At 36.3% G+C, this 25,669-nt stretch overlaps 1 protein-coding gene across 1 annotated transcript in view; it reads right to left on the minus strand.

Annotated features, from left to right (window-relative positions):
* IPCEF1 (interaction protein for cytohesin exchange factors 1) overlaps window positions 1-25,541 on the minus strand; it is a 58,045-nt gene extending 32,504 nt beyond the window's left edge. Inside the window, exons 1-3 of the mRNA XM_039358259.1 lie at window positions 25,475-25,541; window positions 21,742-21,804; window positions 10,070-10,119 (exon numbers count right to left, since the gene is read on the minus strand). Of these exons, the coding sequence (XP_039214193.1) occupies window positions 10,070-10,093 (24 nt within the window). The 5' untranslated portion in view covers window positions 10,094-10,119; window positions 21,742-21,804; window positions 25,475-25,541. The remainder of the gene's footprint in view (window positions 1-10,069; window positions 10,120-21,741; window positions 21,805-25,474) is intronic.
* Window positions 25,542-25,669: the final 128 nt, after the last annotated feature.

The following is a 25,669-nucleotide window of genomic DNA, read 5'->3' on the forward strand; positions in this document are numbered from 1 at the left end:
TGATTAAAATTCGGGAGTCTCAAGAAATAAAAGGAATAGAAATTAATAAAAAAGAATATAAATTAAGAGCCTTTGCAGATGACTTGGTTGTTACTTTGTCTCAACCTGTTTCTTCGGTGGTGAAATTATTACAATTGATTCAACAATATGGACGTGTTTCTGGCTTTAAAATTAATAATAATAAGACCAAAATATTAGCCAAAAACATGACTAATGGTGATAAACAGGCTCTAGTTAACTTAACAGACTTTGAAATTGTTGATAAGGTAAAATATTTGGGGGTTACATTATCTGCTTCTAATGTAAAATTGTATAAAAATAATTATGAAAAGCTGTGGATGGAGGTACAGAAGGATTTAAAAAACTGGAATAATTTACAGTTATCCCTTATGGGCAGAATTGCAGTTATTAAAATGAATGTCCTGCCAAAGTTTATTTTTTTGTTTCAAATGTTACCTATTTTAAAGAATGAACGTAATTTAGATGAATGGCAAAAAGGTATTAATAAATTTGTTTGGGCAGGGAAAAAACCAAGGGTGAAACTTAAAATAATGCAAGATTTTCGTGAGAGAGGTGGACTCAAGGTACCAAATATGAAATTGTATTATGATGCTGTAGTATTGACATTGATTAGCGACTGGGTGAATTTAACAAATACAGAAATACTTCATTTGGAAGGCTGGGACCTACTTTTTGGATGGCATGCCTATTTAATATTTAATAAAAAAGTGGATTGGGTTTTTAAGTCTCATATTATAAGAAACTCTTTGCTAAGAGTGTGGAGAAAGTATTATAAAAGTGACTTCAAAATACCATTATGGGCTATACCTCGGCATGCCATAGAAGGTATAAGGAAAGGGGTAAATATGGACAAGGTCTCTTACGTACAGTTATTAAGATGGGATGGCCAAGACTGGCAGTTAAAATCTTTGGAAGAATTAACACATGAAAACTTAACTTATTCATGGTTCCAATATAGACAAATAGTGGATAGATGGAAGATGGATTGTAAAATGGGCTGGCTTAGAGAAGATGAAATTTTTTTAAAACAAGTAAGAGATCAAAGGCCAACCCATATTAAGAGAGTTTATGGGGTTTTAGTGGAATTAGATTCAGAACTTGAACTAGTTAAAGATTGTATGATTAAATGGGCACAGAATATTGGTGAAACGATTTCAATGGATACTTGGGAACTTATTTGGATAAGAAATGTTAAATTCACACAAGCGCAAAATTTAAGAGAGAATTTTTATAAGATGTTTTATAGATGGCACCTTGACCCAAAGAAAATGTCCATTATGTACCCTAATCTACAGCCGAAATGCTGGAGATGTGGATATTTGGATGCTACCTATTACCATATTTGGTGGACGTGTAAGCATATAAAAGCTTTTTGGATTAAGATATGGTGGAATATTCAAAGAATTTTTAAAAGGAGGGTAAAATTTACTCCGCAATTATTTTTACTAGGTATTGTTATTGACTGTGATGCTAAGGAGGTTATATTGATGTTAAATTTGATTACAGCCGCTAGGTTGTTAATAGGACAATATTGGAAGAAGGAATCTTTGCCTACTTTACAAGAATGGTTTCATAAAGTTTCGTATTTGGCAGAAATGGCAAAGATTTCGGCTTTCTTAAAGGAGCAATCTCAAGAAAAATTTTTTGCGGTATGGGAAAAATGGATAAATTTTATACAACAAAATCTGGATATGGAAAAATATTATTTAGCCTTTTTATAATTTGTAATGATTGTTTTTTCTTTCTTTCTTTCTTCTTTTTCTTTTTTATATATATACATTTTTTACGTATTATTATTCATATATTTTTTTTTTTTTTTTTTTTTATATATATATGCTTTATTCTTCGTCTACTTTCTTCTTTCTTCTTTCTCTCTCTCTCTTCTTTTTTTATTTTTTTTTTAGTATATATTATTCATTTTAAAGTTCATGTTATGTATATTATTATTATATATATTATTACTGTGATTTTTATTATTATTATTAATTATTTTATAAGTTGCAAATGTTATTTTTAAAATATTTGTTAAATAATCCTATATTCAGTTCTGGGAAGTCGGGGGGGGGTGGGGTGGTTGGGGAGGGGGGGGGTGGATTCTTACTTGTAAAACTTTTGAAAAATTTTAATAAAAAAAAAAAAAAAAAAAAGAAATGCACCATCGCCTGGAAGTGGCCAACAAATGGCCCTCGCTTACTTCACATATCCGGCTTGATGGGCTCTGGCGGAGGGGTTTCAGCAGGCAGTGAGGCTCCTCCAGTGGACCATGCCTTGGCACTTGCCCCGGTCCCACCTCCTTCTGCCAGAGACCCTCAGAACTATCCCACTCCAGCCCAGGCCCCCACTGGTACCCTTGAATTGAACAATGTAGAGCTGGCCATGCCCACCCAATAGGCCACACCCACCCTGGCCACACCCACCCAGACCCCTGAGGGCAACCACAATGCAGATGCGGCCCTCAATGAAATTGAGTTTGACACCCCTGCTCTATTAGATACTCTGTTTGTTTTTTGGGGGGCATTATTATTGATAATGAGCTTTAAAGTCCAAAAAGATGACGGCTAAGATAATCCTCCCTCCTTAAATATTAGCCTGGCCACAGCTTAAGATCTGATAGTGAGGCCACATCTGATGGCCTAATTTAGTATGGAAAAGAGAAGGACCTACTCACTATCTATCTTGATTCTCAGTCATTCACGTCATGGTTGTCCCAAAGGTGCTTTTTTGTGAAGTAACTGGGCTTTCTTTTTTCTCTTTGAAGAAGTTTTGCTTCTCACCCAAGAAGCAAAATGGATGAGAAGCAAAATGTCTTCAAAGAAAAAAAAGAAAGTCCAGTTGCCTCATGAAAAAGTACCTTCAGGATGACCTACTCACTGATCACACCTAAATTATGAATAATCTCAGACACAACTGGCACCTCACTCTGCTTATCTGATTTTGCTGGCCTCAAGCACTGCAAATTTTCCTTGAATCTTAAAATAGAAAGACCAACATCAACCCACTGCAGACTACAATTAGCACATTTCTTAAGTTAAAAGTTCAGCTGCAGTAAGCAAGATAAAAGGGTTAGCAGCTTTGAGACAGGTCTGCCTGAACTGAAGCTTAAGAGAAAGACTTTAGAACCCCATGCAGATAAATACATTAAACTTGGATGTATTGTTCTCACTAGCTGAACCCTAAGGTCTATTTCTGAGGTCTTTCTTCATGGATCTGTACCTAGTGAGGCAAGAGGGAAGACGTTGTTCAATAGTGATTCCTCCTCCCCCCCACCCTGCCATCTGTGAACTGAATCTTGCTGGACACTTTTCTGAAGACCAACGAGGCATTTGAAGAAAATTTCTTAAGCATATCAACTATTATTTCTCCTGATGGGTTTATTATTATTTTAACTTCTGTTAACTATTACTGTTGTTTTTGTTTTATCTTGATTTGTTTTACTTTCTTTCTTTTCTGTTAAATACTTGTACACTTTCAGGGAACTGTAATCAATCAACCAACTAAGAAATAAAAACTGAACAGAAGTTCAGAAACTATCTCAAAGTGTAATCTTTTCTTAGAATCAAAGTGTTAGAATGGAGGCAGAAAATTACTTCTCCCAGGATGGAGGTACGGAGCTAGTCCATAGCATTTCAAATTACTTGAGTTAAAAGATTTGAGCAATAATTATGATTTGGGGTGCATATAGGTGAGCAATCTCATGGACAGGGCCAAAACATTCCAATCTTTTTGCTATTTTGTGGGTAATTTAAAGCATTCATTTTGCTCCTTAAAAGCAAGAATAGAGTTTTCAAGGGTTCCTTATATATCTTAGGTGTCCATTTTGTATCTTAACCTCTTCAAAACATGGGAAGTTGGAAACACATATGAAGTGCTGGAGGTGGCATAAGATCCATAAAGGCAGAAGTTACTTTGATTTTACTGAATGGGAGATTAGAAATTCATCTCAATCAAGGTAAATTAAAATGTTTCAGATGGGAATTGATCTTCCTCCTTCCTTGGGAACTATCACATCATCTCTGTCTCAAAGACTGTGTCGAAAGCACAATGCTGTCTCATCATCATCCTGCTAATGAGCGAACAACACACCACATTGTGACAGGAGCAACAGGGATGTCAACAGGGATGAAAATTTGCAACATCATAGCCAGAAATGTTTCTTTCACCCAGTTTTAGTTGCCCCATGAAAATGTATTTGAATTACTACACATACTAACGGCAGCAAGAATTGTATTTTCCCAACATTGGAAAAATGAAAACTTACCAGCTGAAGAAGTGCTAATTAAGAAAATTCTAGAGTGTGCAGAAATGGATAGATTGACTTTAAAGATAAAAAAGAAAGAAGACTCAGTGTACTTTAGAACATGGGAAAATTTTATCAATGGCTAGGAAGACGAATTAAAGAGAAAGGAATGTGATATGTAATTTTGAATATATATTAGCAAGATTGAGTGATTAACATATTGTTTATGATAATTAACTACTTTCTATTATTGTTTGTTAAATATAGGAACCCAGACATTATGCTGTTTGCTAAATATTGAGAATGTTACTTGGAAAAACCCCAATCCCAACCCTAACCTTAATCCTAACCCTAACCTAAATCCTAACCCCAACCCCAATCCCATCTTATTCCTAACCCCATAAAACTAATAAAATCTATACAAAAAAATGTATTTGAATTTAGCCCTGATCTATGTGAATTCTTTTTCAAAAACTATTTATAGAATGTTAAGATCACATTTTCAGGGATTTCTTTAAAATCTGCAATTTAAAATAAACAGTTGAATTTACTTAACCTGAGGGAGATCATTGTTACAGAAATTTTTAATGTATTACCAAATAAAAGTGAATTGGCACAAAAAAGGGCATCTGATGCCAAGCACACACACACACACACACACACACACACACACACACACTTTGTTGATGCCAAATGTACTCCCCTTTGGAAAAGCCTTTAAAATTGGCTGCAATCCCTGAGATCTTTTTGTCGTTCTCACAAACAGAATAAAAAGATGAGTTTCCCCTGATAATCTCAATGCACAGAATTGATATGGAAGGAAGGACTCTTTTAGACGTATGCCTCATCTATTAGCTTTAAAAGCATACAAATAGGCAGCAAATATAGCTCCTTCAGAACTAACGTAACATGGATTCATCTAGATAGATCAGCTGCTAAGATGTCAATATCAGTTCTATTGCTAGCTGAAACTTCTAGATCACTTCCAACAAGTAGAATGATTTTTAATCCAACCTACGAGAATAATAATTATTACTATAGCCAGACTCTATGTAATCTATAAATGACCCAGCAGATGGATTGATCCAAAGTTCAAACCAAATAGACTGTTATGTAAGTCAGAAATGACAGAATACGGTGGAACTTCAAGTCTTCTATGCTATGGGTTTAAGCAGAATTCCTACAGCACTACTTTTTAAAATTGACTTTGCAGGTAATAAATAGTGAAACTGTTTTGACACTGAGCCCGGATCCATAAAACAGAGCTTAGAGCACACAGTGGTTATATACTGCATGTCCCTCTCCCTCTGTTTGGAAAGACAATGATAAAAGTAACAGATAGATAGATAGATAGATAGATAGATAGATAGATAGATAGACAGACAGACAGACAGACAGACAGACAGACAGACAGACAGACAGACAGACAGACAGACAGATAGATACAGGGCTTTTTTTCTCATAGAACGCCTGGCACCTTTTTTGGATGGAACCTTGTAGGGTAGGCAAGATGGGTTATATGACATGTGTGAGTTCTGGCATCTTTTTTTTTTAGAAAAAAACCACTGGATGGATAGATAGATAGATAGATAGATAGATAGATAGATAGATAGATAGATAGATAGATAGATAGATAACCTTTATTGTCATTTTTAACTGTGGGCACAATGGCATACTAAAAGTGAAATTTAGTTGCTTGCTCTCAAAGTGTAAACATATATAACAACATTTAAACATACTATATACAACATATGTATACACTTATAAATATGTTACATATAAGTAACATATACATATTAATCACTGTCCATCTTGAATACATAATGGAAGGAGGAAGGAAATGAAAGCAATATTAGTGCTGACAGAGTGGGGTGAGGGAGAAGCTTGGGTTATGGTCTTCATCCAGTTAGACCAGTGTTTCCCAAACTTGACAATTTTAAGGCATGTGGACTTCAACTCCCAGAATTCCACAGCCAGCAATGCTGGCTGTGGAATTCTGGGAGTTGAAGTCCACATGCCTTAAAATTGTCAAGTTTGGAAAACACTGAGTTAGACTGACCGTCTGTTTCTCAGGTACCTGGTCCCAAAAGAGAATGTTCATGACTGTACAACACTTATTACACTATTACAAGTGTCAGGAGGGCTTTTGCTTTTTCTCCATCCAAAGTTTCCGTTCCTGTTCTTCCCAATCAACGTATTTCAGTTTTGCATAAATAAAAGCTGAATCTTTGTTTCTCTCCTTAGCCAGGCCAGTTGAATTCAGTCTATCAGAAAATATTATGTTCTGGATTAGGGGTCTGTGCGAAGCTTCAATTTAGAAATTGCATTTGAAATTGATTCAATCAAATCTCTGAATCAAATTTATTTATTTATTTATGAGACTTATATACCGCTTTAAGTGCAAGCACTCTCTAAGCGGTGTACACCAGTAAGCAATGTATATATATATTTACATTGCCCCCAACAATCTGGGTCCTCATTTTACCTACCCCAGAAGGATGGAAGGCTGAGTCAACCTTGAGCCGGTGAGATTTGAACCGCTGACCTGCTGAACACAGTCACCTAAAGTGGCCTGCAGTACTGCACTCTAACTGCTGCGCCACCTCGGCAGTAAATTTGAAGTCAAAGCAAATTGTCAAATTGAATTATATGCAGTGAAGTTACTCCAACAACTTGGAAGCATTTGCCGAATTTGCAAATTTCCTAAACAGATTCAGTTTGATTTTTTTTCTGAACATTTCCCCTGGAATTGTTGCAGTGATACTCTCTAGGTCAGAACAGCTATAAATAATTTTATTCCCCACCACACAAAGCCTTTAAAAATTGCAACCACTCTTTAAGAACACAATACTCATGACAATGTCTTCTAAGCTTATCCTATCCCCTAGGTTTAATTAAGCCCTAGTAAATTGTCTGACTCATTGTGGAATGAATATTTTTCATCTTCCCTCAACACAAACCTTACTGTTTACATGATTGTGGCACTTTAGCAGTGATGGAGCTAAAGTGATGGAGTAATTATGTAAAAGGGGATGTCATCTGTCCATTTCCTGCTGAATAAGCTGGAGACTGGCATGTCTGACACCCTACTAGTCATATTAAGTGAATAGAAACTGACAAGCAGATCATGTGACAGAAAGGGAAAATCTTACTCTTTGAAGTCATTTTTACTTTCCCCTCCCCCATCCTTTCACAGCCTCCCTGCAGTTGCAAAAGAATTGAAGCTGGCTAAAGAAGGAGTGTCTATGGAGATTCTCAGTCATCCAGGTCATAGTTATCCCAAAGATGTTTTTCCTACAACACAGTCCTTTCAACATTTCCAAGAAGGCTCCACACCCATTTGCACTACTCAGGTGATCCTGATGACACAGATAAACCTCAAAGGTGGCCTCAAAGACTTGCTAAAAGAATGCAAATGACCAGCTGTCTGCAAAGAATATGAATCCTTCCATTCCCTACCAGCCAAGAAGCTGAAGAAGCTTCTTGGATGAGAAGTGATATGTCTTCAAAGAAAACAAAGTCCAGTTGCCTTGTGAAAAAGCATCTTTGGGACAACTAATGAAGGTGACTTTCTCCGTGGCATGCCCTGGAATATCTCCCTTGCTTCAGTCTGTGCTTCCTCCCCAGCCCACCCTACAAGATTAAGGAGAGGTGACTATAATTTTGTTAGATAAATATGTATGCCACTGTATCCTTTCAAATTCAAGCTAGCTTGCAACAGTACCATATATTATATAAATGTCCTTGGTAAGAATAACCCTACAACCATTCATAACATATTAAAATCAATAAATGACATTAATAAGAACACACATGAATATACCGATGATGAGCAACTATTCCAAAAGGACCTCTGGAAAAATTTGGTCTTCACCAGTTTCCAAATACATACAGCATGTCCCGTTTGGCAGCCCATACCAACCCATGGCTCATCTGCAGCAACTGATCCATAGGAATGGGTGGAGCTCACTCTGTTCCATGGCTAAAGCATTGCAGGTGATCGATGCAGTGGACAGGAGCAAATGAGGGAACAAAGTGGCACAGAGCTGTCAACATGTCTAAAATGGCTTCTGGCAGAACTCTCTCCCATCAGCAGCAGGGACAATAATTTGTGCTTATTCTTTTCCACCAGGCAGATGAGAATGTTAATGGGAGGGAAAACTCAGCCACCAATCATTGTAACTTAAGTGGCCCTAGGGTAAACCGCCAGGACAATACCATTGTAATTTTCACTGCCATTAAGTACAGACATAGTCATTATGAAACAGCAATTCAGCCATCAACGTGACTACTTCACCACTTCCAATTTTCCAGTAAACTGAGGAGCTGGCAGAGAAAAGGCCCAGGAGCCACTTGGCCAACCTTTGGTGCCTTCTATTTCTGAAATGTGGTCGGGATTTTTAAGCCAATTGCTTAATACATAGCCATGTGCTATGTAATAGTAAAGTTGGAAGGGACCTTGGAGGTCATCTAGTCCAACCCCCTGCTCAGTCTCCTGTGCACCAGAGGGATTGCATACCCACATTTTTTGAGAGGAAAATAACTTAGAAAGGGAGAAATATGTCATAGTTTGTTGAGTTATGAAAACCCAAGGAGATGGATAACGGAACGGATCATCTAGAATTTTGATCAAAATAAACCTGTATTCCAACATCTTGTTCAGGCTTGTTGCTTTAAATTAACCCTGGAAAGGCTAGGAAGAGACAAATCTGGACAATAATATAACCCAACAGTTAATGGGGGTTTTTTTCAAGTGTATTTGAGAAAACCCATCCTTGAAGCTTCTAATCTGCCTCATCTATATTAGAAAAATATGGTTTATATATATCCTTCTAATTTCAGCATTATTCTTTTCAGCAGCATAATACATCAGTGCACTTGAAGAGCAATTTACATTGCATCATATCATTGAAAAAAAGTTTGCTGACCAAACCAACCACCATAATCTCTAGGAGCCAAGAGAGCTGAAGGTTCTATTTTGGAGACATATATTGAATTCAAGAAGGTGTCATCAGATCACATCTTGTTTCAAACCATTTTGAAACAAACCATTTTGGAGTAGAAATCATTAGATGTTCATTCTTACCCATTTCTCTGCAAAGATACTTATCACCTCAGGAAAAAACTTCCCATTAACCATTCTCCAATAGATGTTGACATGTTATGGCAGTGTATGGAGTAGGGTGTGTGGGGGGTGTGGGGGTGTGGGGTATGTATGTGTGTGTGTGTGTTAAATGGCAAAATGGTAATTGTGACCGTGAAAGTAAAGCATTTTTAATATGTCTATATAGTGAACATTAAAATGGGGTGGGGCTTGAATCACATGAAGACAGCCACCATCTTGATTTTTTTTTTAACTTTGCTGCAGATACTGCTGGTGGTTTTACAAGGAGAATGCGACCCACTGTTAGGAAGTCAACAACTGTACCGTGTCATTTTTCTGTATATAATGAAACTGCTGTATCTCTTTTGGCATTAAAAAATGCCAAATGCTGGTTGCAAATACTCTCATCATATGGTCAGACCCTGGAGTGTCATCCATGATGCATTGTTTATTAAGTACTGCATCTAAGTATCATCAGGCAGTGGCACTTTGGAAAATGTCCTCATCTGAAAAAATAAATCAGATGTTTCACAATTTACAATGTTCCTGCCAAAGTCTTTATCCCCTTTGGGTTCTTGAGATTGTACTGGATGATTCAGTGGGGGAAAAGAACACAGAAAAGCTTTTATGGCCCCACCAAGTAATTTTCTTGCTAAATGAATAATATTATTTTTTTTCTCTCCTTAATATTAACGTTGCATACTCACAGTGGCTCTGCCATCAGCTGCCATCCAAAGTATTGAAATAAATGGAGATGCTGGAAAAGAAAGACATAATTACATTTTAAATGCTAATAATACTAGGAAGATGCTTGTCATTAGCATTTACTGGGCATACTGGAGTGTTGCTAGTTACACTGCACTGTATCCCATGCAACAGAATTCAAGTACTACTCTAAATAGCCAGCCTGCAGAAGGAACACATTCAGTCCCTGAGGCCCCGGGTTCAGGATTGAACCAAGGAACCAAAGACAAACAGCCAAAAGAAAGACCCCTAAAGAAGAAAGAAATATAGCACTGAACATAAATTCTTTAAATCATAATTTGTTGACCCATTAAAAAAATTATCTAGTTGATACACAATGGGTTAGCCCCTAACCAAATGGGTTCATATAAGTTATCTAAAAATGAGTATCCCCCCTCCTTCTACTTCCAGTAATTAACTATACAAGATGTAGCTTGGGGAAGTAGGGTATAGAGGCTGAAACTCATGAGGACAAAGGACAAAGAATAAATAAATAGTGAAAACAAGCAAAAGGTTCCCCAGAGATTCATAACTATAGCACCAGATTACAGTGCAGCTCTCTGGTTCTTCAGACAGGAATAAAACATTTTCCCCTCTTCTTCACCCAACTTAGAAGCCAAAGTAGGAAACCCATTGATGTGTGGGGCACTGCTGCAGGAAGATTTGTTCTGAGCATAATTTTTACTCTGTGGGCAATAACAAAAACAGAGTACATATCCATTATGCTTAAAACAGGAGCACAAGGCACACAAGAGTGCACACTGTGATGTTAGAAAGCTTGGTGTATTTTTTTTTTCAACTATAACTCTGCAAAGGCAGGCTCCAGTTTCTAAAGTTTAGAAATTAAATCTCTGATTGCCACCTTCACTCTGGGTGAAGAAATGTCTTTATTTTTATTTTTTTTCTTCTTCTTCGAATTGTTTCCCATTCTCCCATGGCACTGAAAAAGGCACATAATACTTAATGCAACATCTATGTAGCTGTACAGCTCTAATTTTCCACCCATCGATACAACTAGATTTTGAATTATTCCTGCTAGTAAATTATGATATTAAGGACTGAAGCACATCTTAATAAATCACAGAAGCCTCAATTATTCAGAAATGCATCATAAAAATATTCCCTTTTCAAAAATATTTGGCCTAAGGAATGACATTTAACTTAACAAAAATAAAAATTACTTCATATATGGACAGAAATTTACACCGACACACAAGTTGAACAAGTCAGCTTCATGAGAAAAACTTTGATTTAAAAAACCACTGCTGCTAACAATAGACCAAAACACTCAGGTTCGTATTTAACAATAATGAATTAAAAATAATAGAGATGTTAAAGCTGGCTACAAAAAAGTCTAAAACAAATGAAGAGGAATGCTATACAAAACATTTTCAGTGCTGTTTCAAAATTACATCCCAAACATAAACAGATAAGAAACCCTTTATTTGATATACAGTAAATATTATAAGGAATAACAAAAGTTAACCAGAAGAGAAATAATATAACAAACAATATTTTCATCATTTGAAACCTATAAGAAGCAGTGAAGAGAAATGTGGTCTGTGGTGAAGTGCTACAATTCCCATTGCAACTAAAAAAGGGAAGTTACAAACGCCACCTTTAAAATAGTTGTGTGTTTCCGACCATGTCTGATGGCATCTGGCTCTAGTGTTCTAAAGCTTCTCCCAATTTATTAAGGACACACTTCCTAACTAATGTTATAATGGGATTAGTGTGGGTCTGCTATGTTTGTCTGAAATTCTACAAAAGAATCTGAAAGAAGATTCACCAGACTCCATGGCAGCAGATAGAAATCATATTTACCAATTTTTTTACTATGTCAAATAACTCATCTTTGCTTAACCTTTAGAAACTCAGCTGTTTGCTGAGAAACGTCTTCCTTTCTCCAAGCCTTCCTGGAATGACTATCTGAGTTTGCAATGTCATGAAGTCAAATGACCAAACCAGGAAATGCAGAGAAGATGACTCCCACAAGCATACCAGGCTTTTTAAAAGATTCAGAAAGATGAAAGGATACCTGGTCTGCCTTGTGCAGTTTAGTAATTAAATGAAACCTTCCTTACAGATTTTTTTTCTTTTTTCCTGAAAAAAAAAGGAGAAAATGGAACCGGACCTGGTCGTTTCTGTTAATATACATCCCTCGGTGGATATGTTGTTATATTCACCATTCAGTCGTGTTTGACTCTTGATGACTTTATAGGCAAGTGCTCTCCATGCTACCCTGTTGAGCACAGCTTCTTTCAATTGTTGGATGTTTGTGTCAGATTTGATGTTATCAAGCCAGCGTGTTCTTTGCCTGCCCCTTCTTCTTGTTCCACTAACCATTCCTAGCATCACTGCCTTCTCCAATGAATTTGTACATATCACATGGCCAAAGTAAATCAGATGTAGCCTTATGATTTTAGCTTCTAGTGATGTGTCTGGTGGATCTCTTTGGAGGAAAATAGTCAGTTTTGCTTTCAGCAACATTCACTGGATTGCTTGTGACTGGACTGTATTAGATCACTTTCAGTCAGTAACTTTATCAAAATAGAGGCTCCCAGATGATTGGGGTTACATAAACCCAGATATCGTGGCCAATGTTTGCTATTATGGCTATGATAGTCCGGAGCAGGGCTTTTCAACCGGTGGTACACGTACCACTTGTGGTACATTAATGAGTGGCAGGTGGTACGCAGCCCTGCCTAGCCAAGTGTAGTGGGGGAGGAAAAGAACCAGCACAGGACTTGCAGTGAGAGAGTCCTCTGGAGCTGCAAATGCCCTAGGCTCGCTTCTGGCTCACCCTCCCCCATGAGAAAGGAGGAGGGGATGGAGACAGGAGAGCCTATAAAAGGAGGCAGTTTGGGCAGGAGAGGGAGAGAGAGAGAAAACAGCAGTCTTGGGATGAGGCAGAGTCAGCTGCACCGAAGGGGAAGAAGGAGGGGGAGGGTGGGGGGAGAGGAGATCAAGCAGGCTGGCCATGAGCCGATCTACAACTGCTGTGGCAGCCACCTGTGCTGGCAGCAGCAAAGAGGCAAGAAATGCAGTGGGGGAAGGGTCACCCTCCAAGAGGAATGAAAAAAGGCAGCAATGGCTGGAGCTGAGGCACGGAGGAGGGAGGGAGATGGAGAGTGGAAGGATTCTTATGTGCTTTTGTGACTTTGAAGTGCTGGGATTTGTGCAATGAGGGCTTTGTGTTCTTAAGGAGTGTTTGGCAATTTCTATTTGGCTGATGGTTGATGTCTCCTGTTAACTTCTATTGCTCTGCTGTTGTTAGCTGTAAGTTTTGCTGCAAGGGATTTTGAAGTATTTTTCTCCTGAATGGATTTTGCCTGTAGCATTCCTTTACTTATGAATGGAGCCATTTGGGGAGGTTGCCTTAGCCGGTAGCCAGTACTTATATATTTTTTTCTTCCTTAAGTGCCAGCTGTGCTCCTTACTTTCCTTTCTAGAGCCAGTAGCTAATTCTTAAAGGGGAATGTGACTTTTTAAGCTAGTTCACTCAGCAGCTTGTCTTTTCTGTCTCTGGAGACCTTTCCTTATTTGATCAGTATATGGAAGAGGGAAAATATGGGGAGGGGGTTCAAATTCTTCCTTCAGAAGAAGATGGAAATGAGAAAAAGAGAGGCAGGGAAGGGAGGGAGGAAGCACTTGGCCTTAGCACTTGGCCACCAGCAGCTCTGCCATTGACTTTGCTTGTCAAAAGGTTGCAGAAGGGGGTCTTCCGGTGGTTAAAGCGGTGGAGATGGCGGCTACTTTGTAGCCGTCCTCCTGAGAAGGTGTCAGATCCGCGGAGCACAGCGTTTACCAGCTGGCCCGCGGCTCGCAATCCCCTTCCCGGGCGAAGGGAAGGGGTAGAGATCGCATGAATAGAGGTAGAACCTCTTAACTCTCCCTGGATTTTTATTTTTAGGGGGGTAGAAAGAGGGTTCCCTCGGAGTTCATTGCCTTCTCCGCCTCTCAGCTGTCTTTGTTTCTTCGGAAACAAAGCGAGACGCCGCTACCATCTCCGTACTTAAAGAAACCGTGAGTAATCTTAAACCGGACAGAACTGTTTAAAGGATTTTATTTATAGTTTAGCTTTATTTTATTTTTTTTTAGTTTATTTAGTTTATTTAGTATCTGCTGATTTTTTTTTATTTTTTTGAGCTTTCTCTTTTTTTTCGGGCGGAAAAGTGAGAGTGAAAGTAAAATGGCGTTTTGAAAGTTTTTTTTCCTTTAAAAGACGGATCGGCTGAATTGTTGTTTAATACTGCTTTTTTTTTACTTTTTTTACTTTTTTATTCTTGGGGACTTTTAGATTGATCTTATTTTATTTTATTTTATCTTATTTTTAATTTTTTTTTGGATTACTTATTTTTATCGGTATTTTTAAGAAGAAAGGAAGATAAATTAAAATGGCTTCAAAACGACAACCAGCTACTGCAGCTTCTAAAGTAACTTCTTCTCCTGCTACTTCTACTGTGCAACAACAACTTAAAATAATACCCTCAGTGCAGCAACCTAAATCCACTCCACCTTCACCTCCCCCATCTGGCACATCAGCACAAGACATTAAAGAAATAATGGTAAGTGCTGTCTCACAGTTTAGGGAGGAAATGAAACAACTTTTGGACCAGAATAAATCTGAAACTAAGGAGGAAATGAAGAAAGAGATGAAGGAGCTTTTAGAACAGAATAATGCTATTTTGAGGGATGATATACTTCTAGCTCTATCTGGAATGGCCTCAGTGGTTGTGAAGCTGGACTCCAGAGTAGAGGAAATTGAAGAAACAGTTGAACTTTTGGATTATAAATTTCAAGATATGGAGAAAAAAGTGGAGACTTCACAAGATGATATTCTTATGTTCCAGTATAGACAGATGGAATATGCTTTGAGAATAAGGGGTCTGAAAGAAGATAAAACTCAAGATTTGATGGAAATGGTGATTAATGACTTGGCTGTTATTTTGAATATTGATAAAGAAGAGTTACGTGGGGATGTGGAAAGAATTTATAGAGTTAATTCTTGGATTGCAAAACAGAGGAATTTGCCTAGAGATGTGGTGATATATTTTGCTAAGAAGTCTTTGCGAAATCAGATTCTACAAACTTTTTATAATAAAAGATTTCAGATTGCTGCCCAAGATATTATTATTTTAAAGGAAATTCCACCTAAAATTTTAAGAAGCAGAAAAGATTTTGCTTTTTTAGTAAATGAACTTAAAGCAAGACAAATGCCATTTAGATGGGAGATTCCGATGGGCATTGTTTTGAGCCATGCGGGGACACGTTATAGACTTAATACAGTTGCTAAAGCTAAGGAATTTTATAAAACGGTCCTGGGAGCAGGCTCTCCTTTGCCCATGATGCATAAAGTCTTGAGTGACAAAGAGATGGAACAGAAATCTGAAGGTACAGGGATGATGACTGCTGGACAGGTGGTATGGATGTCTCAACCAGAGGTTAAAGAACAGAGAATGACCCGTGCAGCACATAAACGTAAAGAAAAAGAACAACAGAAAAAAGAAAAAGAAAAAGAAATTGAAGAATCTACTCAGCAAATTGCTTCAGTGCCGGTGGGAGGAGCAAGACCCAAAAGCTCTGCTACATATTCATCAGCAGCAGAATTTGAGCGGATCTTCTCCAGGCTGAAGGCCAAGGGAGATGGCAAAGCTCCTGTCTTGGAATGTTAATGGATTAAATATTCCTCAAAAGAGAAAAAAAATTTACCACTATTTGAAACAACATAACAATGATATTATTTGCTTGCAAGAAACTCATATTACAGCTAAAGATCAAAAATATTTAAATAATCCTCGTTTGGGATCTCATTTTGTATCTCCCGCCCCTGGGAAGAAAGGGGGTGTGGTAATCTATGTTAAACAGAATCTATCCGCTACCTTGTTAGAATCAGATCCTTACGGAAGATATGTTATGCTTGAACTTGGTTTATATGGCAAGAAAATTCTTATTGTGGGGTTGTATGCACCAAACCAGCAACAGGAGCAATTTTATAGGTTACTACATCAGAAAATAACTTTGTTGGACTATAGATCTGTGATTTTAATGGGAGACTGGAATGGTGTCTTAGATATACAAATGGACAAAAAAGGCTCTTCTACCTTTTTTAAACAGGCTAAATTACCTAAAGCCTTTTTTGATATGAAAGAAGATTGGGAATTGAGAGACTATTGGCGTGAACGTAATCAAGAAGAAAAGGATTTTACGTTTTTCTCAGATAGACACCAATCTTTCTCAAGAATTGATTTCTTTTTGATCACAACAGATTTATACAACAGGGTGAAGAATGTAAAAATTTTTCCTAGGACATTGTCCGATCATAGTCCAGTTTGGATGGAACTGTTTGTAGAGAAGGAAGATAGGAGATCCTGGAGGGTGAATGAGAATTTATTTAAACAAGAAAAAAATGTTCATAAATTAAAGGAATGTTTAAAGGAATATTTTACTTTAAATATGAACAAGGGAACATCAATGTCAATGGTCTGGGATGCAAGTAAAGCTTTTATGCGTGGTATTTTGATAAAAATGAATAATTTGCATAGACAGAAACAGACTCAGAAACGGAAAGACTTGGAAGAGGAGATTAAATTAAAAGAGAAACTTTTAATTTCAAATCCCTTAGATGAAAAGGTTAAAGGAGCTTTAAAATTGTTAAAAACACAATTTAACATGCTGATGGCTGATCAAGCTGCAACTAATTTGCTATTTATGAAACAAAATACATTTTGTAATGCTAATAAACCAGGGAGATGGTTGGCTTATCAGTTAAGAAAAAAACAGAAACAGAGGAATATAGATAAAATAAATTATAATGGTAAATTGGTTTATCAGAAAGAATTGATTAAGAAATCTTTTTTAGAATACTATCAAAAATTATATAAGGGTACTAATATTCAAATTACAGATATAAATAATTATTTAGGCAAAGTTAACTTTCCTAAATTAACAGAAGATCAGGAAAAAAAGATTAATGGTTTAATTACTAAGGAAGAAATTGTTACAGCTATTAAACAATTGAAATTGGGCAAAGCGCCGGGTACGGATGGGTTGACATCTATTTATTATAAAGCTTTAGTAGAAGAGATGACTCAACCGTTGTGTGAACTGTTTAATAATTTATTACAGGGGTTAGAGATCCCTCCATCCTGGCGTAATGCATTTATATCATTGATTCCAAAAGATAGTCAAGATCTTACTTTGCCTAAAAATTATAGGCCTATATCTCTTTTAAATGTGGATTACAAAATTTTTGCAAAAATTTTAGCTAACAGGCTTATGGGGATCTTGCAGCAGTTTATACATAGGGATCAATCGGGTTTTATAACTGGAAGGTATATGAAGAATAACGTTAGACAAATTATTAATTTATTAGAGTATTTAGAAAAGAATAACCAAGTCTCTGCAGGCCTGATATTTTTGGATGCTGAAAAAGCCTTTGATCAAGTGAATTGGCAGTTTATGCTGTGTTTAATCAAGGAGATGAATTTTGGACAAAATATATTACAAGTATTATCCAATATATATCAAAAACAGACTGCTCAAATTATTGTAAATGGGGGTTTGTCAGAGGCTTTTGTAATAGAAAAAGGAACAAGACAGGGATGCCCGTTGTCTCCGTTATTGTTTGTTTTAACACTGGAAATTTTGTTGATTAAAATTCGGGAGTCTCAAGAAATAAAAGGAATAGAAATTAATAAAAAAGAATATAAATTAAGAGCCTTTGCAGATGACTTGGTTGTTACTTTGTCTCAACCTGTTTCTTCGGTGGTGAAATTATTACAATTGATTCAACAATATGGACGTGTTTCTGGCTTTAAAATTAATAATAATAAGACCAAAATATTAGCTAAAAACATGACTAATGGTGATAAACAGGCTCTAGTTAACTTAACAGACTTTGAAATTGTTGATAAGGTAAAATATTTGGGGGTTACATTATCTGCTTCTAATGTAAAATTGTATAAAAATAATTATGAAAAGCTGTGGATGGAGGTACAGAAGGATTTAAAAAACTGGAATAATTTACAGTTATCCCTTATGGGCAGAATTGCAGTTATTAAAATGAATGTCCTGCCAAAGTTTATTTTTTTGTTCCAAATGTTACCTATCTTAAAGAACGAACGTAATTTAGATGAATGGCAAAAAGGTATTAATAAATTTGTTTGGGCAGGGAAAAAACCAAGGGTGAAACTTAAAATAATGCAAGATTTTCGTGAGAGAGGTGGACTCAAGGTACCAAATATGAAATTGTATTATGATGCTGTAGTATTGACATTGATTAGCGACTGGGTGAATTTAACAAATACAGAAATACTTCATTTGGAAGGCTGGGACCTATTTTTTGGATGGCATGCCTATTTAATATTTAATAAAAAAGTGGATTGGGTTTTTAAGTCTCATATTATAAGAAACTCTTTGCTAAGAGTGTGGAGAAAGTATTATAAAAGTGACTTCAAAATACCATTATGGGCTATACCTCGGCATGCCATAGAAGGTATAAGGAAAGGGGTAAATATGGACAAGGTCTCTTACGTACAGTTATTAAGATGGGATGGCCAAGACTGGCAGTTAAAATCTTTGGAAGAGTTAACACATGAAAACTTAACTTATTCATGGTTCCAATATAGACAAATAGTGGATAGATGGAAGATGGATTGTAAAATGGGCTGGCTTAGAGAAGATGAAATTTTTTTAAAACAAGTAAGAGATCAAAGGCCAACCCATATTAAGAGAGTTTATGGGGTTTTAGTGGAATTAGATTCAGAACTTGAACTAGTTAAAGATTGTATGATTAAATGGGCACAGAATATTGGTGAAACGATTTCAATGGATACTTGGGAACTTATTTGGATAAGAAATGTTAAATTCACACAAGCGCAAAATTTAAGAGAGAATTTTTATAAGATGTTTTATAGATGGCACCTTGACCCAAAGAAAATGTCCATTATGTACCCTAATCTACAGCCGAAATGCTGGAGATGTGGATATTTGGATGCTACCTATTACCATATTTGGTGGACGTGTAAGCATATAAAAGCTTTTTGGATTAAGATATGGTGGAATATTCAAAGAATTTTTAAAAGGAGGGTAAAATTTACTCCGCAATTATTTTTACTAGGTATTGTTATTGACTGTGATGCTAAGGAGGTTATATTGATGTTAAATTTGATTACAGCCGCTAGGTTGTTAATAGGACAATATTGGAAGAAGGAATCTTTGCCTACTTTACAAGAATGGTTTCATAAAGTTTCGTATTTGGCAGAAATGGCAAAGATTTCGGCTTTCTTAAAGGAGCAATCTCAAGAAAAATTTTTTGCGGTATGGGAAAAATGGATAAATTTTATACAACATAATTTGGATATGGAAAAATATTATTTAGCCTTTTTATAATTTGTAATGATTGTTTTTTCTTTCTTTCTTTCTTCTTTTTCTTTTTTATATATATACATTTTTTATGTATTATTATTCATATATTTTTTTTTTATATATATATGCTTTATTCTTCGTCTACTTTCTTCTTTCTTCTTTCTCTCTCTCTCTTCTCTTTTTATTTTTTTTTTTTTCTTTTTTAGTATATATTATTCATTTTAAAGTTTATGTTATGTATATTATTATTATATATATTATTACTGTGATTTTTATTATTATTATTAATTATTTTATAAATTGCAAATGTTATTTTTAAAATATTTGTTAAATAATCCTATATTCAGTTCTGGGAAGTCGGGGGGGGGTGGGGTGGTTGGGGAGGGGGGGGTGGATTTTTATTTGTAAAACTTTTGAAAAATTTCAATAAAAAAAAAAAAAAAAAAAAGGTTGCAGAAGGGGATCACATGACTCTGGAACACTGTGACCATTATAAATATGAATCAGTTGCCAAGCATCCAAATATAAATCACATGATACTGGGCATGCTGTAATGGTCGTAAGTGTGAAAAATGGTCATAAGTCATTTCAGTGCAATTGCAACTTTGAACAGGTTTTTTTTTTTTTTTTTTTGGTCATCAAGTTTTTGACACCTTGCTAGGTGGTACTCGAATATTGCCATATCCTAAAAGTGATACAATCGGTAAAAAGGTTGAAAAGCCCTGGTCCAGAGGATACAGAATGCATCCACTTGCTTGCCCTGGCTTGAAATATTCCATTCCTTTAATTCTCTTATTATCATCCGGAGTAAAAAACAATTCATATGTTTCCTTGTGCAACTCTGAGAAAATGCTCTGATCATTGCTCTTTGGCTATAACAGTAGCTAATTTCTAAAACAGTACAGCATGACAAAAGGCCCTTCAAATGGTAAGGAAGGACTGAAACTGCCTGAATTTCCAGTGCCTCCATGCATTCAGATAAGAGAAATCTTCAGCTGCCCAGTCCAGACAGGACTAAAACCGTTTCTTTCTAAGTCATCTGAAAATACCCCCCTTGCCAAATCCAAATATGAATTTCCAGGTCAGAACTGAAATGAGGACTTTACTATGTAAATAAGGGAGAGGAAACCCATCACTGTTTTGTTTTGTTAACATTGGTTTCTGCTCTTGTAAGGGCAGCTAGAATTTATTCTACCTTTCAGTCAGATTTGTAGTTGTCTGCCAATATTAGATGGGTCAATCCACTAGGGCTGGGGCATAGTTTTAACCAGTAGGTAAAGATATTTATCCAGAGATTAGATCCAAGTTAATTGACTCCTACTTTCAATCAAAGTATACATTTGTAACACAGCGGGTAACCTCGAGCACAATTCTTAACATTTTCTTTGAATCCTTTCAAAGATGATCCTAGGTATCATCTTCCTGCCTCATCAATTGTTATTGGATGGGTTTTTTTTTTTTTTTTTGGTAAGAAGTCCACAGTTCCTATTTTGCATAACCTTTCCTAATTAACACCCTTTCCATAATACAATAAATATTTTAAAAATATTTACCTTTCTCGGTGTGGTGGCAGAGTGGTTAGAATGCAGTATTGCAAGCTAACTCTGCCCACTGCCATGAGTTCAATCCTGACCGGCTCAAGGTTGACTCAGCCTTCCATCCTTCCGAGGTCAGTAAAGTGAAGACTTTGTAAATCATCCAGAGAGTGCCATAAAGCACTATGAAGCAGTAGGTAAGTCTTAATGCCATTGCTATTGCTATCTATATTTCCTCGATACATATTTCCAACTATAACATTTGAACAGATTTTGAGTTGGAGTGAGGAATAATAGATATTTCTATTGTCATTTATCTATCTTGCAAAGAATTCCATTTGGCAGATGATGTTACTTCTACTTCAAAGAAATCCATGTTGGTTTTTATATACAGCAAAGCTGATAAGAAGATTGGGAAAGTATTTATACTGATGGTGGAAATGCAGTGTTATTATGAGATAAGGAAGAGTCAATTATTTGTAATATTATAAGATTTATTGAATAGGTGCCAAAATGTACATGTACCCAGAGAGTGTGATTAATGCCCAATGCCATTGCTAACTTGGAAAGAAATTCAGAGTTGCTCTTTGGGTGCAGAGAAAGTACAAAATTTCAACATTAGAAAAAAAGCTTCCTTGAATTGAGAGGGAGCCATTCAAAGACTCCTAACCAGCCCTGCATAAGAATCAGAGTTAATAGTAAAAAATACATCAAATTAATGGATTGCTTACCTGCAGCAAAACAAGATATACTTTTGTTATTGCATCTAAAAAGTTTGCTTCGATGGTAAAAAACTGTAAAAAAAGTGGGGGAGAAGGAGAGAGTAAGAATCATTGTGGAACAAACAGAAATAATAACACTGGAAAGGAAGTAACTTGTATAACATGTTTCCTGTTAATTGCACAAATCAGCATCACAGTGAAAGATTGTTGCACACGTGCTGAAGTGACACTTTGGCTAAACGAAGAGACTCCAGTTTGGGGTGTACCGATCAGATCGCAGTGGTTAATTCTGATGAATTGAAAATGAAACATCTTCATTTGATAGGTAGAATACAGTGAGAGAATGCCAGAAGAAAGATGATTATCTAAGAAATGAAGGGTATGAACTCATACGGTTAAAAGCGAATTCAGTACAAAAATGTACTGCCTGGTCTGACCTGTTACCTGTTTGCTGAAGTTGCTTATAATAAGGCTGTGCATTCCAGTACAGGTTTCACTCCATTTCAAGTAGCTATGACCTTCATAGCCATGCCTGAATTCCCTACCAAGGAACCTGAAATTCCTTTCTTGCAGCAATCAATTAAACAGTTACAGAATACCTGGCCAGTAGTCAGGGATGCCTATAAGGCTCAAGCCGATAAACGGAGGGTGGAACAAAAACCACATAAAGTTGGGGACAGGGTATACCTCTCCACTAAGTATTTGCAATCTTTACAACCTTCAAAGAAATTAGGCCCTAAATTTGTAAGACCTTTTCCTGTCAAGCACATCATCAACCCTGTGACGGTTGAATTGGACTTGCCAAGAAACTTACCAAAAATCCATTCTGTTTTCCACTGCAGCTTACTCAAACCGGAGGTTACCTCTAACCTTAGGCCTCCTGCATCTCAGGTGCCCACACCTATCATGGGTGTGGGCACCTGAGATGAAAAACACTTTGAAATTAAAGATATTTCGGATTCTCAAAAACATCACGGAGTCACTCAGTACCTAGTGGCCTAGTACACCCAGAATGAGTGGGTGTACAAGAAACATGTTAGAGCCCCTAGACTTCTCAAATATTTCCATGCTAAATAGCCTGATAAACCTGATTGATATGTCTGTATTGTTTCTTTTCCCCTTCCTTTTCTGTTTTCTAGGTGGATTTCCCGTTCTTCTTGGGGGAGGTACGTCAAGTCCCCAAATCCTTATTGTTTTCCCAGCATATGTGCTCTTGTTCGGGGCCTGCCATTCTGCTGGGGGCGGAATTTGCTTTCGCTTGGGATAACTTTCGCTTTCCGCTTTTCCTCTCCTGCCCCTATCCACTTGAGAGGAAATTGTTTTCTCCTTTATCATGGAGACAGTTACGGAGAAACGAAACTGGAGAAGACCTTGAGATGACTTTGGCGGGAGGAGGAAGATTGCTAGTTTAACTATACTGTTTAAATGGAATTTTCCCCAGATCTCGCCTTGACTTCCTTACTGTCACTAACCCCTAATAAAAGTTCCTTTTGGGACAATGCCTGTTTCAAGAGTTCTGCTTTCTTGGGTTGTTAGTTGAGGTGGGTCCTTACATCGCCTTTCAAATTGATCTCATTTATTTCCTGATTTATTTGTTCCTTCTGTCTGGTACAGAAAAATAGTAAAGGCCATTTTTTGCTATTTACTATGAGGCTGGCTTTCACCAGTTGCTTAATTTGTAATTACTTTTTTTCCAGGCTTAATATGTGAAAGTGACAAGCACATATGACATTGGTGTCTATTCATGATTTTAGTAAGCAGTTTGCTGGTTTATATCCAAGAAGATAAACAAGTGTATTTCATTAATTGGAATAACTGTTAGGACCTCCTGATTGTTTTCTGTTTCTTGAAGAATAATTAAGTAGTGATCAACTAAAAATATATTTTAAAAACAGAAAAACAAGACAAGAAAATAGAAATTAGACAAAAGGCCATAAAACAATGCATAATTAGTATAATATACTTATAAATATTAAGTATATTTGCAGTCTTAAGGAAAAGTGCAAAACATCAGTACTTATGCCTTGAAAAAGTAATACAGAGAGGAGCAATCTATATAAGATTACTTCATTAATATCAGTAAAAATAAGACCAAATTTGAATAAAACAATGTTTAATTTAAAAATTCTTCAGAATTTTGTTGTGCTAAATTTGTGTTGCATGATTTTTGCACCCTAACTTCTTTTCCACACTTTGTAATACCATTGCCAAAAAGATGTACTTTAGTTTTATAGCATTTTGAAATAATAAATCTGACACATAACAATAAATACTGAATTAAGCTCTTGCACTGAACCATTGTATATAAATGAACAGTAAAATCCCATTAAAATCAATCAGCAAAAATTCTTCTATACTTTTACATTTTTCCTCATTTCTTATTCCCTTATTTAAAATTTTAAATAAAACTGAGAATACCCCAAAAGATGATAATATGTTCCAATTTGAAATTTCTCCAATACAAATTAGAAAGATTTTAATTTTTAAAGAAAAGAGCACCACACATATTTTATTTTTAGAATTAATTCCTGTAAATGTGTCAGAACACTTGAAACTTATAATCAATTTTTCTGCAAAGTACATTAAGCAGAGCTAAATTTCCCATCAGGAGCCAAGCTCTCTCTGCCTGCCTCCCTCTCCCTTCCTTGAACCAGTCATATTTAACTTAGTAACTGGGGTAATCAAGGAATAGGAGAACAGGAAATGGAGGCAAACATTATTCCCAGTTTTTCCAAACTTCTAAGGAAAGTTTTATATAAAGTTTTGTGACAGTTGTTATAGGATGTCTTAGTATCTATGAAGAAGCATAACAGGCTGCCTTTCACCTCTTCTGAGTTCTGAATAATTTCTCTCCTAGCTTGAATTGAAGAGCATTGAAATGAGGCTTATAAAACACTTCTGGTCTAAAGGCTAAAGTTAAACAGTGTAGAAAAGCAATTCACAACTTGAAGCAGAATCCAAGAAACATTGAGATGTGCCCTTTGTTTTTGTGCAATCTAACAGGTGAGACCTGGTTTGCTGCTCTTGCTGTATTTCTATATTTATACTATGTATAATGTAATAATGTATAAAATACTATAAAGCTAATCAAAGTTTCTAGGGCACAGTATAACATTCAGATTGTTGGACCTTTTTCCAATCAGCCCAACGGATGTCGCAAAACATAAACAAGTGCAGATAAATACAACTGTGATACAAACCATCCAAAAACATGAGTGTATGCACAGGCTTAGCTTTAAAAGCAAATTATCGATGGTACAAGTTCTGACAACAAAGAATATACTCATTTGTACTTGTTTTGATTGCAGTAATAAAATCTTTATTCTGAACCTGAACTGTTTTGTTAGCAGGTCCCCTACATTTCACTATGAAAATTCATTGAGTCCAATGAGCAGGCTAAAATCCAAAGGAAAAGGTTTCTGTCCTCAGATTACAATGCATGCACTGAAGGCAGTAATTCATAAATAAGCCCTTTTTTAAACAAGCTGACTTATTTAAATCTCTCTCCTTGAAATTAGTGGGAATGTAAAATGTTTAATTTTCTCTGGCCATGCCCTATCTCCTTGCTGCTTATCTGCACTGCAGAACTACAGGAAAAGAGGAAGTCACACTGATCTTTGAAAAAAGGAAAACAGCAACAGAACTGAGCAAATGCCTGTTCTCTATCATTAATTCCAAACAATCATTTTACAGTAAACACCAGAATGGCATTTGAGTTTTAAAAGGAGCAAATTGCACATACCAGAGAGCTAGGGGTTCTAAAGAATCTGCCAGTGGTCCCACCTTCTCTACTTTCTCAAAGGAGACAGGAAACTTTACTCATTTCTTTGAGGAAGAAATGTTCTGCAATGAAAGATTACACAAGAGGAAGCTGGAGGAAAAGCCTTGAGTAGGCAAACCAAAGGCAATAGGTTCGTTGGTATAACAACCATAGAAA

The sequence above is a fragment of the Crotalus tigris genome, unplaced genomic scaffold (assembly GCF_016545835.1).
Source record: "Crotalus tigris isolate CLP2741 ecotype Arizona unplaced genomic scaffold, ASM1654583v1 scf7180000019007.31208882:3723066, whole genome shotgun sequence".
In the NCBI taxonomy this organism is placed as follows: Eukaryota; Metazoa; Chordata; class Lepidosauria; order Squamata; family Viperidae; genus Crotalus; species Crotalus tigris.